The sequence below is a fragment of the Tinamus guttatus genome, unplaced genomic scaffold (genome assembly GCF_059628265.1).
Source record: "Tinamus guttatus ecotype Peru unplaced genomic scaffold, ASM5962826v1 Tinamus_guttatus_pri_ptg000297l, whole genome shotgun sequence".
In the NCBI taxonomy this organism is placed as follows: domain Eukaryota; kingdom Metazoa; phylum Chordata; class Aves; order Tinamiformes; family Tinamidae; genus Tinamus; species Tinamus guttatus.
The window spans coordinates 3,161,132-3,182,348 of NW_028288831.1; the positions used below are offsets into that span (position 1 = coordinate 3,161,132).

Sequence of the window (21,217 nt, forward strand, 5' to 3'; positions counted from 1 at the left end):
GTCCTATCCAGGAAATGAAATCATGGAAGGGAGACAGGTCTCCAAGAGCAAAAACAATAGCTGAATTTCCAAAGCCCAGCTTCACCTAGCAAGGGAAGCTTTAGCCATTCCTAGAATCAGAGGCAGTTAATGGAGTAAGATGATAGTCCCAGAAGTCAGACCAATAATCCATGTTTTCAGACAGCTTTGCAATGAAAGGAGCATCCAGAAGGTCTCGCACCAGAGGAGTGAAAGCACAGCACATAGCAGGCATGTGAGAAGACTCCTCTTACTGTCTGTTTGCTTATAACAGCCCAACATTTCGGTTATCAGTTTATCAGCAAAACTTTCTCTCACAGGCTGGGACTCGGAGCATCCTTCCTCATGACCTGGCAACCAGGCAGTGCTGGCAGGCTCTGGGGCAGAGCTGTCCATCAGCCACTCAGGTGGAAAAGATCACATTGCTCCACAATAGCTTCCCCAGCTAGGAGAGCTTTAGGCTCTCGGCAAACAGTGAATAGAGAATTACGACTTCTTCTTAATTAGGTTAAAGATCAAAGGCTTCAAAAGAAAGGAGTGGATCTGCATTTGGCTCAAGGCTACCAAAGGCATGGTAGATCCTCAGGCCAAGATTCTCCACTGTAAAGGTAGAGGGTTGCTCAAAAACCGAATTCTGGTCAGAAAGCTTGCAAAAAACAACCTTTTACACTTCTGTAGGTGTAATGGTCTTTAAAGCTAGACCCTGGAAAATATTTACGGTATTCGAGCACCTCTACAGTACACAGGCTGGCTGAAAGATAACAGAATCTCCTCTGTGAACTTGCATGGTCACTCTGGAAGCTGATTCCATAAATAGAAAGACATCTTTCAAGGGATCTTCTCTTGTCCAGATCCAGGAGCACTCAAAGTTCTTGGCATGGTCTGTGGTCACAAAGCAGCATGCCAGAACACCTCCTGCAGTGACAAATGGAGACATATATGATCTGGACAGCAGGAGTTTGTTTGAATGAGGAGATCTTCACTCTCCTTACCTGCCCATTGCCAAAAGATTGGCTCCATTCCAGTACTTTTCAGCATGTGCCCATTCCATGCTGGCTCTCCGCATAAATGGTCTTCAGGACCAAGAGTCTCATCAGCAGGGAAAGAGTTCCCTGTAGGAAAAGGTTAATGCTTGGTGTTCATGGTTCCCCAAAGAACTGGCTTGGCTCTGCACAGAGCAGCTTTGGGCATCTAAACTCATGGCAGTGGTGGAGTGGACAGAGAAATAGCACCTTCATGCACTCCCAAACCAATTCTCAGCAAATGGGTACCTGGGAGATGGAGAATGGAGTACCCAGGTAGAGAGACGTGCTCTAGCAGACAGTGCTCCTCTTCTTTGGCATACCTTGGGGAATGCATCTAAGTGAGAGCAATTCCATAATGAAACAGCCTACCAGGAGGCACCCACACAACAGGCAAGAGGACAGAATTGAAGAACGAGAGATGGCTGGGATCATGTGGGAGAGGCAACAACACTGGCCAGCAAGGGCTATCTCCCAGCACAGGCAGTAGCTGGAAGCTGACCAAGCTCTGCAGCAGCTTGGTCATCCCTAAGACAGTAACGGTGGCTACGTTTCCCACTGAAGTTTCACTCCTCTAAAATGCTCCTCTTCCCATCCTGGGCTCCCTGCTGCGCTTCAAGGGCTTTGTACCCTTGAAGAAGTGATGGATCAGCAAGGCCAGCTTTAGACCCCATGGACCTTATATTGATGTTCCTAAAGCTGCCCATCAGGCTTCTCATTGCACAGAAGAGAGGGAGGACAGAAATATGGGTTGCCTGCTGTGAAATCAGGCAGCAACTTCAAGGACTCCAGGTTGGGTCTGCAGCCTGGAACAGCCTGTATCAGCACAGTGGGCACAGAACATTATTTGCATCTGCTGTGAAGATGCAGCCTGATCTGACCCTCTGCTGGTGCGAGCTACATGTACAGAGGAGCTGTGCACTCTCTGGAAATAACCTCCCCAACATGTAAGCACCTGGCAGCCAGCGAGGACTGGTACAGCAGAACCCGCTATGCTCATTGCCGGCGTCAATTCCTCAGCTGTAATGAAGCTGCAGTAATGAGTGTGTCCATAGTTCTAATTAATGCTGTGCTAGTGCTTCAGGAGCTTCTATTTTATGACTTAGCCATTAAAGCTGGCACTCTATAGAAATGTGATTTGCAAGGACTCACGTTCTACCTCCTTCCTTTCTATTTATTTTCTAAAAGGAAGGGCGGGCTATATTAACTTATCAGACTTTCTACCTGTAACAACCTGTTGGTTCCCAAGAAACTTCCTTAAGCCAAGTGTTTGCATTCACATGGCAAACTGTGCCGAGCAATAGCTGCAAGAGCTACCCAATATCCTTGTCTCGTGTCTAATAGTTGTACAACTGGTGTTGCTCAGTCATTAAGTGGTTTTCATGTTTGTGGAGCCAAAACAGATCTTAAAAGGGAAAACATGGTAATCTGGGAATCAGAATTTTATAATCACATTGCTTAGAGAAATGACTTGCCTGATCAGTATCCTGCTAACAAGAGACAGGCTCAGCATCCCATCCTAGAACCCAGGCCAGGTCCTCGGTGCCAGTTTTTGGCACTCAGTACTTATCTTTTATCCAGATCCAAACAGTGTCAGAAGGTACAAGCTCTTCCCTCAGCTCAGACATTAACACGATATTCCTCTCCCAAAGCCAAGTGTTTTTTTTTTTTTTTAAGAAAAACACAGACTTCATCCTTGCCGATCCCGTGATGTCTTTGGACTGCTGCATTTCTATCTCACATCTCCCAGGGGCTCAGTGTCCAGGACCTGGAAAACATTACCTACGTCCACCAGCAAAGCAAGGGGGAGGCATCCTTGGAGGTCTCCAGTCCAGCTCTCTCTCAGACTAAGAAGATCACCAACACCCAAACTGTGAACTTATCTGGCTGAGCCTTGACCACCTCCAAAGATCGAGCCCCCCAGACCTTTCTGGGAACTTGTTCTCCACTGTATTAGCCTTGAACTTAAAATCTTTTCCTAATATCTAAGTGGAAGGTACCAAGATTGTCACAAACTATGGGGCTATTGCTCCTTATTTTGACACCTGGCACTACCAAGGTGCTACCAAGACTACTTGTCTCCATCACCTTTGTTGCAGTTCTTCCAAAGCTGTAGGATGTTGTTAGATCTTCCCTTAGCTTTCCCTTCCCCATACTAAACTAGTCATGTTGTCTCCATCTCTCCATGTGGGTCCTGTGCTTCAGGCCTCTGCATACCTTGATAGCTGGACCCTCTCCAATTTCTCCGTATCCTCTGGAGCTATTCAGAAGAGATGGGACACAAAATGAGACAGACTAACTCAAATGCCTGGGGTCAAGCACAGGAACGACATCAAAGAGCAGAACGATGTTTGTTTTGCTTTGTGGATCAGCCTTTCACGTCATTCCTTTCTATGCAGGGCCACTGATTCTCCCTGGGCCAAGAGCTTTGTCTGGCACTCCACGACCGGTCACTGCTGTCTCCAGACTTCTGGGAAGAGAGGGCTTCATCAGCTTGCGTTTGTGTAGAAACCATGCAGTTGGGTTTGGAAAAATAGACCTGCTGCACCAGCAAGCTGACGCACACTGTGCGTGGAACTTTCCATTAGAAACATGTGCATCCTTCTAAAATAATTAGCCTATTAGTTCAGGAAGGGACGAGAAATTACTTACAAATGGCTCCTATGCAAACACTGTGCCCCAGCTCCCCACCTGCGTCTGCTTGGCTCTTCCCCCCGCCTCCCTCTTCCTCACTCACTGCCAATCCATAAAGACTGGGAAGGAGGGTCCTGCATGTTTCCAAGGTGGGAATACAGTTCACCACCTCCGAGCCCATCTGTGCCCCCTGCCAAGCTGGGAGGCCCACGGGCCGTTTCCGAATCAAGGCCAGGGATGCTGGCGAGCTGCTGAAGCAGCTCAACGGGAGAGCAGGTCCCACGGGAGGCGTGTGGCCATTGGGAGCCCAGAAAGGAGACAGCAAAAAGGAGCTGAGCATCAGACAGACCTCAGTAAACATCACACTTTTTTTTTCCTAAGCAACTTTTCTAAATAAAAATGTTGAAATCTCCTACTGCTTCAGAAGCAGCTCCTGTGCTTCCAGGCACTACAGCTGTGTCACGTCCCTGGAAGATCTGCTTAGAAGCAAAGTATTTTTGCCATCCTCTTCTCCAGCACCTCTACAGTGGCTGAGAGTCAGCAGTATTTGCCTTCCTCCCCCAACATTGGGGAACGTGTGAGCTGGATGAGTGAAAAATGACCTAATGTGGAGAAGAATCAGAAAATGAGCAAGGAGATGGTCATAGCAACACTTCCCGAACGAGCTTGCTGCGCCCAGGGGACTGCAACCACCATTGGAGTTTCCTGTCCTGGCCGCGGCTCAGCTGCATTCATTCTATTTCCTTGACAGACATCATCCGAGTCTGACTCAAAGCTGGTTTTATTTTCACTTGAGAAGTGCTTTATTTTCTCCTTCTTTGCTCCCCCGGATTTTTGTAAGAGCCACAGTGCTGCTGCAGAGAGTTTTCCTAGGGCGGATGAAATCGCACAAAGGGCCACGGCAAGGCCCGTTTCCAGCTGCGCGTGCCCCAGGACCGTGTGGCGTTCAGAAGGACATGGGCCATCAGCGGCATCTCAAAAACCCCAAACCAGCCCTTTATCAAACCCGGTGGAAGCCAAAGTCCCCAAACAAAGCCCAGACCAGCACTGATTTGCAGCACGGCTGGGCAGGCTATTGAGGATGGGTGTCCTGAGCAGGAGCCTGGCCAGCTCCCGGGCACCTTGGACACCCAAATATGAGGGTCACATGCCCCCAGTAGTCTAAATAATTCTCTGTGTGTGATTAAGTGACTTGCATAGAAAATCAACTGCTTCACCAGGAAATTCTTGTGTCTGCAGCTCGATAGCTTGCTGTGGAGCTGTGTTTAGTCTGTGGATGTAAAGTAGGCTTGCTGCTATTCTGAAAATATTTGTCTCATCGGGGATCCAAAGAGATATTTTGCTCTGGAGAAAGCTATGTCTTTATTTTGGATAGATTTCTACTCTATAATGGGTGACTTAAAAGAAAAAAAGAAAACTAATAAAAGCTACAAATCACTGGAGTAGTTGAGGGCAGGGGGCACACCTGCTTGAATGCCAGAGTTTTGACTAATTTTGCAACCAGAGGGCAAGCTTTTGCGTTCCCAGCTGCCCGCCAGCTCTGGGACGAGGGTGGAAGGTCCGTGGGCACCGCGTGGCCAGGGCAGCACCGCCCCGAGCCCGGACGCTGCAGCTGCAGCCACCTCTTTGCAGGCAGATGAGACCTGATTTTGCACCCACTGCTCTTGGAGCAACGGGGGACACCCATGCTGGGCATTAGCTTCTTGCAGTTGGTTTGTGCTCACACATTTGCTGTCACCATCCTGTGGCGTCCTCCAAGCCCTCCTGGGGCTGCTTGCAGTTTCCAACATCCTTCACTCATGGGTGCCCAAGAAGATCATGCAGCTCCTCAGCATGGAAGGGACAAAGCTGCAGCTTCGGTGCCACCACGGAGGTTGTGCTGAGACTCACGCTGCTGCCGCTGGGCTAGCAGGGGGTACTGCTGGGCTGGCAGATCCCAATGAACACACCGAGTATTTGCACTCCCAGCCAAGCTTCCCTTCCCACCCCCAGCCCTGCCCCTCTTGGCAATCAGAGCACCTTCAAGCAAGCAAGGGTGATATTTGCAGAGTGACTCAAACCAACTTGAACTGCTGCTAATAAATTCTATTACAGCAATAACCCAATTTATACCGTTAATGCTGGGCTGTTTCTGTTTTGTCCAAGCAGAGCCCCCAGGTCACACTTTTTCTGCTTTTTCCATGCACTGGCACATCTGCTCCTCACAGGGACGGTCTCTGTGGCAGATCAGCAGTGTTTCTTCCAAGACATGCACCAGATCTTGCACTGTGTGTCTCAAAGCAGCTCCAGTCCCACTGCCTTCCCTGCTGGGCAGGTCCAGATAACTCAGGTGGCAGAGGCGAGCCAGGACTCAGGCTGGGAACAACTCGCAGGAGGGTTAGATGCTGCTGGGAGTCATTGCCCACAGCCCCAGGAGGAGATGCTGAATGTGGAGCTGAGGGCAAGAGAAGGTGTCAAGTGAAACCCTCTGGATGGGGAAGGAGAAGTGCCGAGGACTCCCTGACAGGGAATACCAGCGACCATCACCGTTGCGTCTCCACCATCGCGAAAACAGCAGCATCTGCTTCAGCGACCACGACTTGGCTCAGCCGCAGCGCTCAGTGGGTGCTGCAGTGCTGCTGTCCCCACAGGCAGGACCCTGCGGGACACCCACCACCCCTGGGTGCTGCGGTTCCCACAGGCAGGACCCTGCGGGACACCCACCACCCCTGGGTGCTGCGGTTCCCACAGGCAGGACCATGCGGGACACCCACCATCCCTGGGACCCTCCACGCAGTGCGGTCTGGCTCAGCGGAGCAGCACGGAGCCCCATGGAGCAGCAAGGAGCAGGGGGTCACGAGGGCTGCGGGAGCAGTGCTGAGCCCTACCCCGGGTAGGGGTCAGGGCCCTGCATGCCCCTTCCCAGGGCATCCTGCAGCCTGGGTGCTCCCAGGACAGGCTGGCTCTGCCCTGTGGCACTACCCAGAGATGCTGCCGCTGAGCTGAATCTGCAGGGCTGGCTGCAGGGCAGGCACCAGCCCTGTCAGCATGATGCTGAAGCCCAAATCCTACCAGCTGCCACAGAAAAAAGATTTCCTTGGCTCCCATCAGCCTCAAGCAGGGCTGCTAAAGCTCCTGGGGGACTAACACCAGGTCCTTGACCACCACAAAAAAAAAAACAGTCGGAGCCCCTGGTGCTGCAATGGGCCCTGGAGCCAGCTGGGCCTGCAAAGGGCTGGTGCTGGGCTCGTAGGGAAGCTGTTGGCCACCACAAGACTAAACAGCTCCTAGGGGCTCAGCTTGGAGGCCAACCACCAGCCTCAGGCCACGCCAACATCCTAGTTGGTGGCGCAGGCACCACTACAGCCTCTAGGCAACCCGCTATGGGGTCCCATCAGCTCTGCTTTAGCTTCCCCACCTCACCATCACCCTCGAGGGTTACGGGATGGGAGAGGGGGGCAACACAGCCAGGTCCCCGAAACAGACCATGTCTGACAGCCTTTCCCCATGAGCCACGATGGGCCGGGCTTGCCATGGAGGTCTGTGGCCAGCACACAGGGACAAGGATGCTCCTGGGTGTAGGCAACAGAGCCCCATGATGGACCCTGAAACATCACAACTGCTGAACACAATAGGAGCAGCCTTTGCAAAGACAGTGAAGAAGAACACACTGATTTAACCCAAGTGCTTTCTTTGCCAGGGTAGCCAGGGCCCCGCTACGCCAGGTGGCCAGGAAAACTCAGAAGAGCAGTACTGGGTTTCTGCTGCTTCCTTCCTCGGTCCAGTTTGGATCAGTCCGCAGAGGAACTACAAAATACGCAGATCCCTCCAGTTTCTGGCAGTTTCCACATTCAGAGGTTTATGTCCTGCTGTGTTCAAATACTACCTGTGGGAGCAGGCCTGGGAGTCTATTCTGGGAAAAGCTTTCCATGCGACTATAGTGCTACACCCATGCCTGGCCCTGGCTCTTAGCCTTGGAGCACCTGCACTTCTTCACTTCTTCACTACTTCACTGCAGAACAAAGCTCTGAGATTCATGGCACGGCATTTTTCCACCTTTAGCTACACAACCACATAGTGCTACACACCTCCACAAAGCAGGGGAAGCCCAGCTCTGCCAGGGCCAAGTTGCCCGGAGAAACATACCACCAAGAAAAGGCAGGTACAAGAAATTATATTCTCCTTTTATTTACCTATGACCATGACAATGTATTTTTGCTAGCTTCAGAGATGCTTTGCACTGTAAACTCAGCACCTGGGCGCACGCAGTCTGTCCAGCTTGGCCAGGTTCAGCAATAACCCATGTTTCTCCAAACACAGCATCGTTATCCAGAGTAGCGAGAGCATCTGATTCACAGCGCTGCTTATCTACACCATCAAACCCTCTGTCGTCAGGGAATGATATATACACCCAGGCTCCCCCAGCGGCCTGCTGCTAGGGAACACGCCATTTGTCAGATAAAACCTGCAAACTTAGAAAATTTTGTACGCACTCTTAAAAGAGGAGGCATCCGTTCCGCTGGAGAACTCCGCCGAGACACACACAAATATTGCACTTGTAATTTCAGACCGGGGAAGGACACAAGGATTTCCTATTACACAGCAACGCGTCCAGCTCTAAGGAGGTCAATAAATAAACCAGGAGGTGAGGGATGGGAGCAGGAAGCGGTTTGATTGCACACCTCCAGCGCAGGGGGACGATCCGGCTTTCGCTGCTCCCCGGGGTGACTCGCCGCAAGCGAAGGAAGCGCCGGGCTCCTGTGAGAGAGCTGCGACAGGGAGCACGGGAGCCAGGCCAGCGAGGCTCTCGCTGGCACGGGGGAGCACAGCAGCCTTGGTGACGTGGGACTGGTCCAGTTCACAAGTCTTATGTCCAGGGAAGATGTTCACGGTGGTGCTGTGTTCCCCTTGCCGGAGCCCTGCACAAAAGTCCTCCTTTTCCTCACCAGGTCAGGATCACTCGCCGCCTTCCAGAAGCGCGCGCAGCTCAGGTGTGTGCTTCACAGTAGTCTTGTGGGAGCTTTCCTCCTGGCTAAAATCCACACCAGAGCCACCGCAAAGGCGTCGTACCAGCGATGGTGAGATGGGGACGATAGAGCAGTACCAGACTGCTTGGTTGGTGGGTCCCCTCGGCCTCACGCTCCGTGCCTTTGCCTGCCTCATGCCCGGCTGCTGCAGGAATATGGCTTGGGGGCATGAACGCCAGCAAGAAGGCAAGCTCCTGCCATCTCCCGGGAAGGCCACCACCACCCGATTTCATGTAAACACACAGTTCCCACTCTGCTCCGAGAGAGTCCTTGGGTCTACAGCGGGGAGCTGGCTTTCTTCTGGTTAATTATGTCTAAGTACAAATCAGAGCGGAGGAAGCGGGGGTAGGAGTCCTTCTCCATGAGCCCATAAATTCTCTTCTGAGCGAGGTCAAAGCAGCTGCGGGTGATGTTCTGCAGGTTTTCCTTGGTGTGCTCCCGTGTGTAGGAGTCCAGGTTCACCTGTAGGGAACACAGACCAGCCTGGTGAGCAGTTTCCTGGGCTGCCACCAAGGCCCGGGCACGCGGCCAGCTGCCTATCATAGACACTTGCTGGCAGAGGCCTGATGAAAAATAGCTTTGGGAAGAAATTCTTTTAAAAAAGCAAGTGTGAGTTACAGACAGCTGTCCCACCCCGTGCACGCTGAGCTCACGCTCTGCAGGGCCGCTGCACCAACCCGTGCCACACCAGCACCTCCATCCATCAAGGAGGACTTGCCAGGGAGATCCTGCTCCTGCCTGCAGGACAGGAGGTGCCAGCAAAGGCACCATGAGGCTTAGCTGATCCAAACCACTCTCAGTAACACGTGCACACAGGTCTAGGCCTGTTGGGATAGGACCATGGTGTAGTCTCAGAACGGCACGAGAGCTGAGCGTCCCTGCTGTGCCTCCCAAGCCCTGAGGGACCTCACGATGGCTGAGGCCCAGTGGCTTCCCTCACCTCCTTGCAGGACTGGATGGCGATGTACTCTGCAAAGATCTTCTTGGCTTTGGACACCATCTTGGACTGCGACTTGATCTTTTTGTACTCTTCACATGCCAGCCAGAACTCCAGGTTCTCCTCGCTGAACTCGGTGCGCAGGAAGGCCCTGAAGGCTGCTAGCCCATCTGCAGAACAGGCACATAGCTCCAATCCCAGCTCACGGGAGCAGCCTCTGCTGGGCCACCCTGGAAAGCTACAACCTAAAACACTTCCCTCTACCTTCTCCTAGAAGTTCCTGGTGAGCCCAAGGCTGACCTTGGCTTCTCAAGGCACCACACACAGAGGAAAAAGGCAGCCTCATCACTAGCTCTCTTGTGCCCCCCAAATACTGGACAAGATTAAAATAGGAAATCCCAGCTTTATGCATGCTCCCATCCCAATATTTCCCTGCTGGAAAACAGAAGAGGAAGAAGGGGGGAACACTCACACTTGTGAAGCAGCAGTTTCTCCAGAGACTCCCCCCATTTGAGAGCTTCCTCCGGCGTTGGCCTGTGAGAGACAAGGGGTGCATGTTGGCATGGCAAAGCAGTGAGACCAGCAGGAGGAAAATCCAATATAAACAGGGCTCTGCGAGCAGCCAAGCTGTTTAGGGCATCTGAGCAAGGACCAGGAAAACCCTAAGCAAAGTCCAAGAATGGAGCCACAAGTTAAAGTGCCCGAGCTGAGATGGACGGACCCAGAAATTGCAGGCAGCCCCCAGGGCCCCACACCAGAGCCAGTCGGGGACCCGGTGTTACGGGCAGCCTCCCCACTGCAAGCAGCAGCTCCCCTCCTGGCGTGAGCAGGGCCACAAGGCGCAGGGACAGACCGCCAGGCTGCTGGAGCATCTCCAGGGCAGAAGTGTTTTTTCAAACCATCCTATAATGACTCGAAGGTTTTACGTGCAGGCACTGAGGGAAAGCAGCCATAAGGGGAATTTCCAGCTCTTCCCAAAGGCTGCACTGCCTCTGGAGAAATCATTTGGAGCAAAACTGCCTTAAAAAGGCTCCTCCGAAGCGAGGAGCTATTGGCCCACAGCATCCCTGAGCCCGTCCAGCCTGGAGGCAACGCTGGGCATGGCCAGGGCTCATCCCCGCTCACCACCCCTGGCAACCTGAGCCTCCCGCTCGCACTACCTACTTGAGCGACTTGAGCACTTTGTCCAGCTTGCTGCTGGGGTTGCCTCCTGGAGACTCGTTCCGCCGACGGAAAATCCCCAGGCGGTTCTTCATGTCTTTAGCTCTGAGTGGAGGAAGAGGAAGGGTTAGGAGCCGGGCGAGGTGGCCACAGGGCTCGCGCTCAAGGGCCCCACCACCAGCCCCATGAGCCACCTCACAGAGGGAGCGCGTCCCGCCAGCCCAGCCCCGACACCTACTCCTTCATGGTGTGCCGGCGCTGCAAGCTGCCGTTGTGCGGCCGCTGCACGCCCAGCAGCATCTCCGAGTGAAACTCCAGCGGCTGCGGCTTGGAAAGGTCCCGGAAAAAGGGCATAGCGGCTCCGGCGCCACGCAGGGGCCTCGCGCAGCGGCTCCCGGAGCGACCGGCCCAGCCAGATGCTCGGGAGCTCTGACGCCGGCTCTGTGCCGCGCTCCCGCTCCGGGCCGGTGAGTCCGGAAGTGGGAGGGCTCAGCCTGGAGGAGCTTTAAATGCTCCATGGCGTGAAAGAGGCATGTGTGAGTAAGGGCTGTGTCAGCGCCCGGCCTCGGCCGCGCGGGGCCCGCGGCTATTTATGACGGCTCCGATGGTCGTTGCTGGGGTAACCCAGGCAAGGGTGGAAAAACTAGCGCCCAGCAGGATAGTGGGGCCTTTCAAGAGCCAAGGGTGGAAAACAAGTGTGGCGGGGATTTACGAGCGCTATTTATGGAGCCCGGGCGGCCGCAGGAATGCGGCGGCCAGGCAGGGGTTAAGGGCTGCGCTCGCAGCTCCGCGTGCAAGGACACGGCCAGGCGGCCCATCGGGCCACTCTTGCTGAGGGGTTGTTCCCCCCATCGTAGCCACTGGGCCCATGGAGAGGCTGTGAGGAGGGTGCTGGAACATCCAGCACCGCGATCCTGCCTGAGTCCTCAGCCGGGCCTGGCCACACGCGGGTGCTGTGGGAAGACGAATCCCAGACACATGGCTCCAAGTTCCCCTGGGCAGGAGGAACTGAGTGAAGAGCATCCAGCAGGAACCCCGGCTCAAGCCCCACATCCCAACAGGCAGCACAAAGGCTTTGGAGCGGCCAAGGCAGCGCTGGACGGAGGGAGAAGAGGCATTGGGTGCGAGGAAGGGCGCGGACGATGCTGTCCCCTCGTGGCACCACTCCTGCATGACACCGGGGCATGGGGGCGGCGCAGGGCACAGTGAAGGAGTACCCGGGGCACGTGTGGTCCCCAGAGTCACATCCAGACCCACCGTGGGTCCCACGTGACTCACACGCTGAGTGTGTAGGAGCCCGCTCTGCCCATGCGTGAGCCCGGCCTCTCGTGCCCGCCGCAGCCCGCGGGTGGCAGGCGCAGAGCTTCGCCGCAGGTTCGCGGCCCCGTCGTCCCCGTTGTCCCCTGCCCATCAGCCGAGCATGACCGGGCAAGACACAGAGCCAAAGCAAGGAGTCTCCCGCCGCAAACGCCATCTGCCTCCCATTCCCGCGCTGCCGGCAACACCGCTGTGCGCAACGGCCCCAATCCCTCCAAGGGACAACTCCAGCAGCGTTCCCAGTATAATGAGTCCCGCTCAGGTTCAATGCAGGACTTCAAAGCAATAAAAAGCGCTTGTGTGCACGCAGAGCATACAAGAGGCAACACAGGCTCTTCAGGTACTATTCCATCTGCAGCGGGGAGCCCTACAGCCCACCGAGCCCGGGGGCTCGCAGCAACCCCAGCTGTCAGACGGCTCTGCTGCTGCACAGGCAGCATCTGCAAAAGTTTGCAAGCGCCCAAGGAGCGATGCTCACTGTGCTGCTGCTCTCCCATGCAATGGCAAATAAATAATCACCAGTGCTCATCCAATCTGCAGGGATATAAAACACCCTGGCAAAAGTACTGCAGTGCAAGAAACCGCTGGTCTCCGCTGGGATGAAGCGAGGCCGCATCCTGCTCCTTGCTACCTGCTGTCACATCCTACCTTTCCAGGTATCTCTCCGAAAAGTCCACCATGGCGTGGTACATGGGGAGGCGCCCGGCAGCGGCGGGGGATGAGCGGCGGCCGGAGGTGCGTGCTGATACCAGGAGCGGAGGCGAATGCCAACGGCAGCCACTCGCACCATAAATAAATACTGCTGGCGGCGGCCCCGCGAGCCAATAGCTGGGCCGGGCGCCACGGAGCCGCTCCCCGGCGCATCCCCAGCATCTCAAGGTGAGGGAGGAAAAGAACACCCTCTGCGCAGCTGCCTCCAATCCCTCGAAGCAGCCAAGCGGGACGAGGCTGGAGCCTCCCTCCCAGCCCCTCTCCGGGGTCTCCAGAGCTGCGGAAGGCACATTGCGGCGGTGGGGGGATGTTCCCCCTGAGGATGGGGAAGGATATTTTTAATTTTGAGTTTGTGGGGGAATAATATAAAGAGCTAAAAATACCCAGCCGCAGCGGTGGCTTGCGGGAGCTCACGGGGCAACAGTGCCGCTCGCTGGCAGCGCGCGCGCACGGCAAACGCTGCTCCCGGCCCGCGCGGGCAGGCCTGCTCCGGGACACATACAGCAAGCGGATCCTCACCTCTGGTCACTGCCATTAAAAACCCTGCAAAACGGCGCCCCATAAGAGCACAGCCCCACGTGCCTCCATCCCCATCGAATTGCGGCTGCACTGGTGCGCGGGGGAACCTGCAGCACCCCAAGCTTGCAACACCTGCCATAGGAGAGGCTTTTTTGGTGCTGGCCCATGGGATGGGGTGGTCCCGGAGCCAAAGTCAATGAGGAGCAAGGCCAGGCATGGGGCTTAGCCGTAGCCAGGATCCGTCCATTGCTACAGCTTACTCTATCGGAGCCCTTCCTTGTGCTGCGGATTCTCCCTAGTTCTCCTGCCCATGCGGGACAGCGGGAAGGAGGCCCCCAGTGCACAGTGTAAGGCCTTTGTGTGGCCTCTCCCTCCCCATGCTCAGCTTCCCAGCCTAGCCCAAGCGGTGGCTGCGCTGCTGGCACTGGGGAAGCCTCCGGCATGAGCTGGCCCCATCGTCACATCCATCCAAGCAGCGCGGCAAGGCCTCCCCCTTGAAAATCAAACCGCAAGGACCCCCCAAAATTAGATCCTAACTGATCTCCATTACCACCTTGTACTTTTCCTTGCAAAGCTCTGGAAAAAGGGATGAGGAAGAGATTAGGAAGAACTTCTTCCCAGTGAGGGTGACAGAGCCCTGGTACAGGCTGCCTGGAGAGGTTGTGGAGTCTCCTTCTCTGGAGATCTTCAAAACCCGCCTGGATGCCACTCTGTTCCGCGTGCTCTGGGTGTACCGGCCTGAGCAGGGGGGTTGGACTAGATAATCTCTAGAGGTCCCTTCCAACCTCAACCATTCTGTGATTCTGTGGATGTGGGGGCACCCTAAGGCACCGGGATGAGATGCTTATCCCCGAAAGCACAAGGAGCTGATACAAGGACACTTACAGACTCTTGCTCCTCTTCTTGCGGAGGGTCTCGTCCCCTTCATCGCAGCTGCACTCGGTGTCCGCTCCACTCAGCTGCGGGGGAGACAGAAGGCAGGAGGGCATCACGGTGAGGCCCACGTGCAGTCCCCAAGGGCATCGCCACGGGATGCCTGTCCCCAGCAACACGTTAGGCTGTGCCACAGCGAGAGGAGCTGCAGCCGCCACCACCACCCTGTCATGCCGGGGCAGCCCCCCAGCTTTGGGTTTGTCCTCCAGGGAGGATCCCCGTGTCGCCCCATTCCCAGCAGGTGCTAAATGCTCCTATTCCCATGGTCCTGCAAGGGCCCAGGTCCCTCCCTGGGGCTCTCCCAGCCTTCAGAGCCCTACATCCGAGCAGGGCCAGGCTGCAGCCACCCGCAGCTCCCCCAGGCACCCGGCACCCCAGAGTGTGGTGGCACCAAGCTTGGTGCCCTTGGCCACCCAAGGGCCATAAGGGCAGCCCACGGAGGACCAACAGCACCATGGTGGCTGCCAAGCCCTGGGAGCACCCACAAGACTCCTCATAGTGACCACCAACCTGGGGTGGCCCATGTGGATCTAGGACACGTTGGAGGTGACACCAGGCTGGAGCAGCGTCAGGGCATTCCCTGGGACCCCAAGGCCAGAGCTGGGCCTGGGTTCAGGCCCTTAATGCTGCTGGTGCCACCAAACAGGAGGCGCTGGCATCCTGTGGGGACCCGCGCCGCCAGTGGGGGGACACGAGGCGCTTTCCAGGAGCGCCAGCCCGCACCGGTGCCGTGGGAACCCACGGAGCAGCCCGGCCTCCCGCCTTGTGACACTTCCTTCCATTCTGTGCTTGCCTTTCCGGAGTTTATCGGGCCCGAACAATGCGATGGCCGTGAGGCGCCTTCCCCCGCCAGACGGGCCCCCGGCGGCCCGCGCGCCCCGGCGCTTCCGCCCATTGTCCCAGCGGCTCCGCTGCCTCGCGGGGACAAGCGGTCTCAGCGCTCGCTGCCACCGCGGGCTCTGACCCGGGGAGCAGGAGGCGCGTGGCCTGCGGGGCCAAAGGCGCCGAGGAAGCAAGAACCCTCCAAAAGGCATCTGGGGACGGGGTGGCCCCATCGCTAAGACCACCAGGTGCTGCAGTCCCGCACGGAGCTGGTGCTGCCACTAGAGGGAATCCACGGGGGAAGCGCACATTGCCTTGTCGGGTCTCGTGAAATATAATAAAATGCACATCCCTGCCACAGTACCTCCAAAAACCTCACCAGAGCTGGGGCTGGGGAACACCAGCAGACATGGGGGACCAGGTGTTCCCATGTCGGTCCTGCTGCTCCATGGGGTGTTGGACCTAGCTGTGCTCTGCCTCCGAGATGGGACACGTGCACATGGCCCCTTGGCCCACTGGGGCACTGCTGGGGCCAGTGGAGCTCCTCGTGCCACAGGCCAGCATGACACTGGCTTCACGAAGCACGACACATCCCGGCTCCGATGGAGGCACGGGCTGGCCCTGGAAAACCGCCTTTAGTGTGTGTGAGCGCAGCAGCACCACGCAAGTGCCCTGGGACAACACGACCCTGAGCAGCACGACACAGCCCCAAGCTGCACAACAAAGCCTTGAGCAGCAGAGCATGGCCTTGAGCACCACAATGAGGCCCCGAGCCCTGCGACGCTGCCCGGAGCCCTGCGACGCTGCCCCGAGCCCTGCGACGCTGCCCCGAGCCGCGCTGCGCTGCGCAGGAGCGGTGGCTGCTGGCCGCAGACCTGCCAGCGTGAGCGTGCCGGGGCAGAGCAGGGTGCTTGGAGGGAGGCAGGCAGCCGCTCTCAACCCCCAGCAGGGCTGCAGCCAGGGGAGATGGGGGCAAAGGCCGCTCAGCCCACACAAGCTTTGCCAACATGCGGTCACTTCTTGTGGGACACAAGTGCACGGAGTCTGGAGGCAGGGTTGGGAGATGAGGAGCCACAGCACCACCGCATGTGCCCTGGGCAAACCGGCCTGGGGTCCCACATGCTGGCCAGAGCTGGCTGCCAGTGGCACGGGAGCTGCGGACAGGCCCCGCTTCCACAGAAGGCCGGGCGCTGGCATCCTCGGCACGGCTTCATCCCGCATCCGGGAAGGGCCTTAATAGGGCACTGGGTTCAGCCTGTTTCATCTCTCCCTGACAGCAGGTTTTTGGCTCCAGGCCACAGCCCACAGAAGCATCATCACGCACACATCCTCAGCTACAGACAGCCCCAGCCCACCAGCCCAGACCCCTTCCCATTCCCAGCAGCAAGCCCTGATTGTCCCCTATCCTTACGACCCCGGCTGACCCGTGGCAGCCAGCACCCAGCTCACGTACCTTCCTGTGTCCTGAAAACAGCAGGCTGAGCTGGTGGATGGAGCCGCCGTTCTTGGCGAGTTCCTTCTTGAGGGTCCGAGGGGAGGGCAGGGCCCAGTGGCCCTTGGCGCCCTGGCTGTCCGAGCAGTTGAGGGTGGTGTCGGAGGTGAAGCAGTGGCCCTTGGCCTCCTGCAGCAGGCTGCCCTCACTGTGGGTCCGGCGCCGCAGGGAGCTCTGCACGCTCAGCGTGTACACGGGCTGGCAGCCCGACGTCTCGATCATGCTGCTGCGCTTCGCCTCATTCCTCTCCAGGTAGGGCTCGTCGCTGTCCTCCTCCTCATCATCATCATCCTCCTCGTCCTCCTCCTCGTCCTCGTCCTCCTCGCCGTCTGTGACGCCACCTCCCGGGGCTGCCGCGCTCTGGCTGAAGGTGCTGTCGAGCCGCAGCTCAGGGATGACGAAGGCTGGGGTGCAGCTGTGCCTCTCCTCTGCCCTCTCGGCAGCCCGAGGCAGCTTCTCGGTGGGCAGAGGCCCCTGCGCAGCCCCCAGAGCCTTCTTGGCCTCGGAAGGAGCTGGTGCCTCTGTGGCCGGAGGAGCATCACCTGCTGCAACCTTTCCCTCCTCAGCATGCATCGGCCCCGGCTTCTCAGCATCCGTATGCAGCATCTGCCAGGAAGCAAGAAGAGGGAAAATAAAGGATATAACTGGGAGCAGCCCAAATCTCTTACTGACCACATGCCAGGGAGCCGCTCTGCTCCGGTAGCCCCAAGCCCAATCCGCACGTGCCCAGCAGTGGCTGCATCACTCCCAGGGCGCCCAGTGCCAATCCCTGGCCCATGGAACAGCAACTTCAGGGCCCAAAGAGACTTGGGCACCTCCCAGCTCTGACCACGCAGACCCTAAGGAGCCCCAGGGCTCCCAGTAAACACAGGCAGCACTGCAGGAGAGGGTCTGGGAGGAAACCCAGGCCGTGGGAGGGCACCAAGGCAGCACAGCAAGGCTCAGCAGCACGACGAGGCGCCGGCACCATCGTCCTTACCCTGGCGCATTCCCTAGGGCCCCCGGCAGCCGCCGCGGGGTCTCAGCCCCACGGAGATCGTGCGCGGGCTGCCGGCAGAGCAAGGCCGCGGCGGCAAGCAGGCAGGGAAACCAGAAACACCCGTCGAGCAGCTCCGGCCCCTCCTGCCCGCGGCATCGAAACGCAAAGGGAAGCGCTGGCCTCTGCTTGCCCAAGGCTCGCCCGGGAAGGCCGCCAGGACAAGGCCGCGGTTCTGGCGCCACCGCACCAGCCCACTGTCTAGGTGGGGGTTTCTCCAACTTCAAAAGGAGACGCGGCCCTGCTAACCAACCCCTCCAACCCTTCCATCCCAGCCAGAGCGTTCGGCCCTTCCAGAAAGTGGACCCCGTTTCCAAAAAGCTGTTTGTATCCAGCCAACGGGGCCAGCCAGGGAGACAGCCCGTGGTGCCTGGCGGGCGGGCCGCTGCCTGGGCAGGGAAGGAGCCTGCCCGCACCGGCCTGGCCCATGACCGCCTCTGCAAGCGGGCCACACTGCAACCAGCCTTTTAGCACCACCTCAACTTCTGCCCCAGCAGCAAGCCTGAAGGTCAAAATTCCCCATGTCCAAGTAGCAACATGCCTCTTCCCCCGAGTAACTAGACAGCAACCTCCAGAGCCACGGCTTGTCCTGCCTGCAGCGCCCGCCCCGGCTCCCACCACCCTGGCTTCAATGGGAGGCTCACGGCAAAGGCTCGGAGCCGCCGCCACCGTCCTTGACGCTCTTTCAATCCCCTGGTAATTTCTTGTAAAAAGGATATACTGCCAGACTGTCGTGCAAGGATGCAATTTGCACCAACATTTTATTGATTCGATTTATGTGTTGTTTCTCTCACCATCATTATGAGCATTATTGCATGAAATAATTATAGGAAAAACGCACATGGCCTTCAGTGGCCTCTCTGCAAAGCCCTCGCCCCTCCCTGACAGCCGACTATCTGCACAGCCCTTCAGCTTCATCTTGCTGCTTGCCCCCATCAGATAAGGCCCTCGAAGGAAATGAACAGGCTCCTTTAAAATGAGAGACAGTTTTGGATTAAATTAAATCCCTGTACTAATTCAATCAGAGAACCTGCTACTCTTCAGCAGCGCGGAGGACGCAAGAAGGAGCCTTGGCAAGGTTTCCAGCTCAGGCTTAAAACAGCCCCTCACAGCAAGGGCTGGGGCCCAGAGTGCGGCTGGAGATGCTGGGGACTTCATTGCCACGAAGCCGAAGGTGACCTTGCTTGGAAAGGTGCCCAGAGCTGTGGGATTCTGCTCTGATGTGCCCCTGGAGCATCCCCCAGCCATAAGCCACCACCAGAGCAGCCCTAAGCTGAGAACCTAGGGTCGCTCTAAGTGGATGTCCCCTCTCCACAGCAGTCTGTCCTGGGTCTCCCTGTCCTCATCCAGGAGGTCTAGAGGCTCTCCTGCATTGTCCCTGGAGGTGAACACACAGCTCCAATGCAGCACAAAATCCAAGAAGGGCGGGAGAATGTAGATGAAAAGGCAGCTGCGAGCCCCAGAATGGCTTTCAGGGGTGGTTTTAGGGAAGCAGGAGCTCTGCTGTGAGACGAGCAGAAGGGCAGGAGCTCCAGACTTGCTGCGGCCTCTGTGCCTCTCCTTGACCTCTCCAAGTATCCACTCAGAGGACAGAATCACTGCAGCAGGTCCCAGCAGCAGGTGTGCAAGGGAAGGTGCAGGGTGCTCTCCTCTCCTGCGGAGATGCTGCCATGACCATCATAGTCTCTGTTGGGCTCCGAGTCTTCTCCCTCTGGCCATGAAGAGGTGCTGGGAAGAACGGGGAGTTAATCCCAGTCTGATTTATCCCAGTTGGCCTCAATGGAGTCCCTCTGGCTTTACGTTTGAAGGCATGAGATGATGCTCTTTCCCAGCCTTGCAGTGGCCCCAGGGTTTTGCCTGGATTCTGCACGTCCTCCTGGTTCAGATTTCACTTCTCTCTGCGGAAGGCATCTTTCACTGCATCAAAGGCTCTCCTGCAACCAAGACAGGGGAGAAGTGCAAGGCCTCTGCTCCTCAGGCTGTAATTGGATCAATTTTCTCAGGTTGCTGCTGCTCTGACGCCAACAGAGTAATTTTCAACCAACAGCCTTAATTGCATAATTATAAAAATATACATATAAATAACAAAAAAGCATTTCTTTAGGTGGTGTACCCTATCTGGTGACCATAGCCTGGGACTCCCAGCCTCAGCTATGCTGCAGCTGTGGCAGAAGCCGCTGCTGGCCTTGCCCCGAGTGCCTGGCTCTCAGGTGCTGTTGCAAGTGCCCCAGCAGTTGCAGCCCCCTTAAGTCCACAGCTCTGGGAAGCCAGAGAATTTTTTCAGGATTATTTGAGGCTCTCTCTATTTTAAAAGCTATGCTCCCAGTGGTCCTGTCCACAGAAACTCTGTGGCTCAAAAGCAGAGCTTGGACACAAGAAACCCAAATTCCATCTTTCCTAGCTTTTGATGCGGATGCTCGGGTTTTGCAGCTCTGATTTTTCTCTTGCAAAGCTTTGGGTGAAGATGGGACTTACGATGCTTAGGAGACTTGCAACACCCTGTGCTCAGGAGACTCTTCAGTCAAATTCAGGAATTCTGGAAAGCAGCAAAGCCCCGGTAGATAACACTGGAGCCAAGCATGAGAGCCAAGCCCACTTAGGCGAGGGGGAGCTGGAAAGACGCCCAGACCTGGAGCCAGCCAGGAGGAGACCCAGCTCCCTTCAATGGCAAGGGCCGGAGGAGGGACGTGTCGTCCCAGCTCCCGGTCAGGTGCCCGCAGGCAGCCTCAGCCTGCTCTCCTGGGACGGCTGCTTGTCATGGAGCCTCCTCAGCACCGCGGCAGGAAGGCAGGGACTGGAGTTAACGGCTCTCCTGGGACACTGCTAGAGGAGATGCTCTCATTTGCCATCCTCAGGCTGAACCTGATAGCCGAAGCCAGCCACATCCATCACTAGTCCCAAGGAGGAACGGTGCCGGCTCCAGCTCCTCTCAAATCTACCTTTGCCCAAGGATGCTCCCTCCTCATGCACTCCAAAAAGCTGGAGGGGAAGAAGACCACTCCTCTCTAAGGGGATCAAGGGGATCTGGGGAGGACATGGTCAGCAGATGAGGACAGACAGCAGCCCTGGCATTGGCAGTGACAGGTATAAAGGGCATATCCCTCCTCCTGCAGACAGTGCTTCAGCGGGACGAGAGCCCACATCGCCCAGGGAAGCACCAGGGTTCCCAAAGAAGGTTTTTCCCAGAGTGGGAAAGAAAAAAAAAATCCTACTTCGGGTTTTGTTTTGTTTTCAGGTCAGACTGTGCCCACATCCAGACATCCACAAACAGCCCGGTGAAGCGCGACCGATCCCACTAACAACAAGCACCCTGAAACTTGTAAGACACCCTTTGAAACAGATTAGCAGCATTGAACAGGCACTACGAGGACAAGAGAAAGGAAACAGCACCAGAAAGTCAAAGCAGAACTCTGGAAACTTGAGAAAAAACTAATCCAAGGCATTTTGAAAGCATCGCCCTTGTGCAGCTCGGCTCCTCCGTGTCCCGGTGCTGCAGAGCAGCACTGAGCGTGACGGGGGGTGCCAGGACCCCAGCGCTGAGCACACGGCGGGACACGTCCCCCCAGCACCGCTGCTCCCGTGGGCGCCCAAGGCAAAGGGCCAGAGCAG

The 21,217-nt window shown here is 56.8% G+C and overlaps 1 protein-coding gene across 4 annotated transcripts in view; it reads right to left on the reverse strand.

Moving 5' to 3' along the window:
- Positions 1-8,679: 8,679 nt before the first annotated feature.
- The window catches only part of RGS3 (regulator of G protein signaling 3), a 60,957-nt gene continuing 48,419 nt past the window's right edge, over positions 8,680-21,217 (reverse strand). For 2 of the 4 annotated variants that reach the window (XM_088527986.1, XM_088527987.1), the window contains 6 exons: positions 16,534-17,178; positions 14,211-14,284; positions 10,782-10,883; positions 10,090-10,151; positions 9,621-9,787; positions 8,680-9,142 (listed from right to left, as the gene is read on the reverse strand). In XM_088527986.1, coding sequence (XP_088384112.1) covers positions 8,957-9,142; positions 9,621-9,787; positions 10,090-10,151; positions 10,782-10,883; positions 14,211-14,284; positions 16,534-17,178 — 1,236 coding nt within the window. In that variant the 3' untranslated portion in view covers positions 8,680-8,956. Of the gene's footprint in view, positions 9,143-9,620; positions 9,788-10,089; positions 10,152-10,781; positions 10,884-11,016; positions 11,171-12,743; positions 12,829-14,210; positions 14,285-16,533; positions 17,179-21,217 lie in introns of those variants that run through there. The other 2 variants (XM_010218980.2, XM_088527985.1) reach the window with 2 other exon arrangements.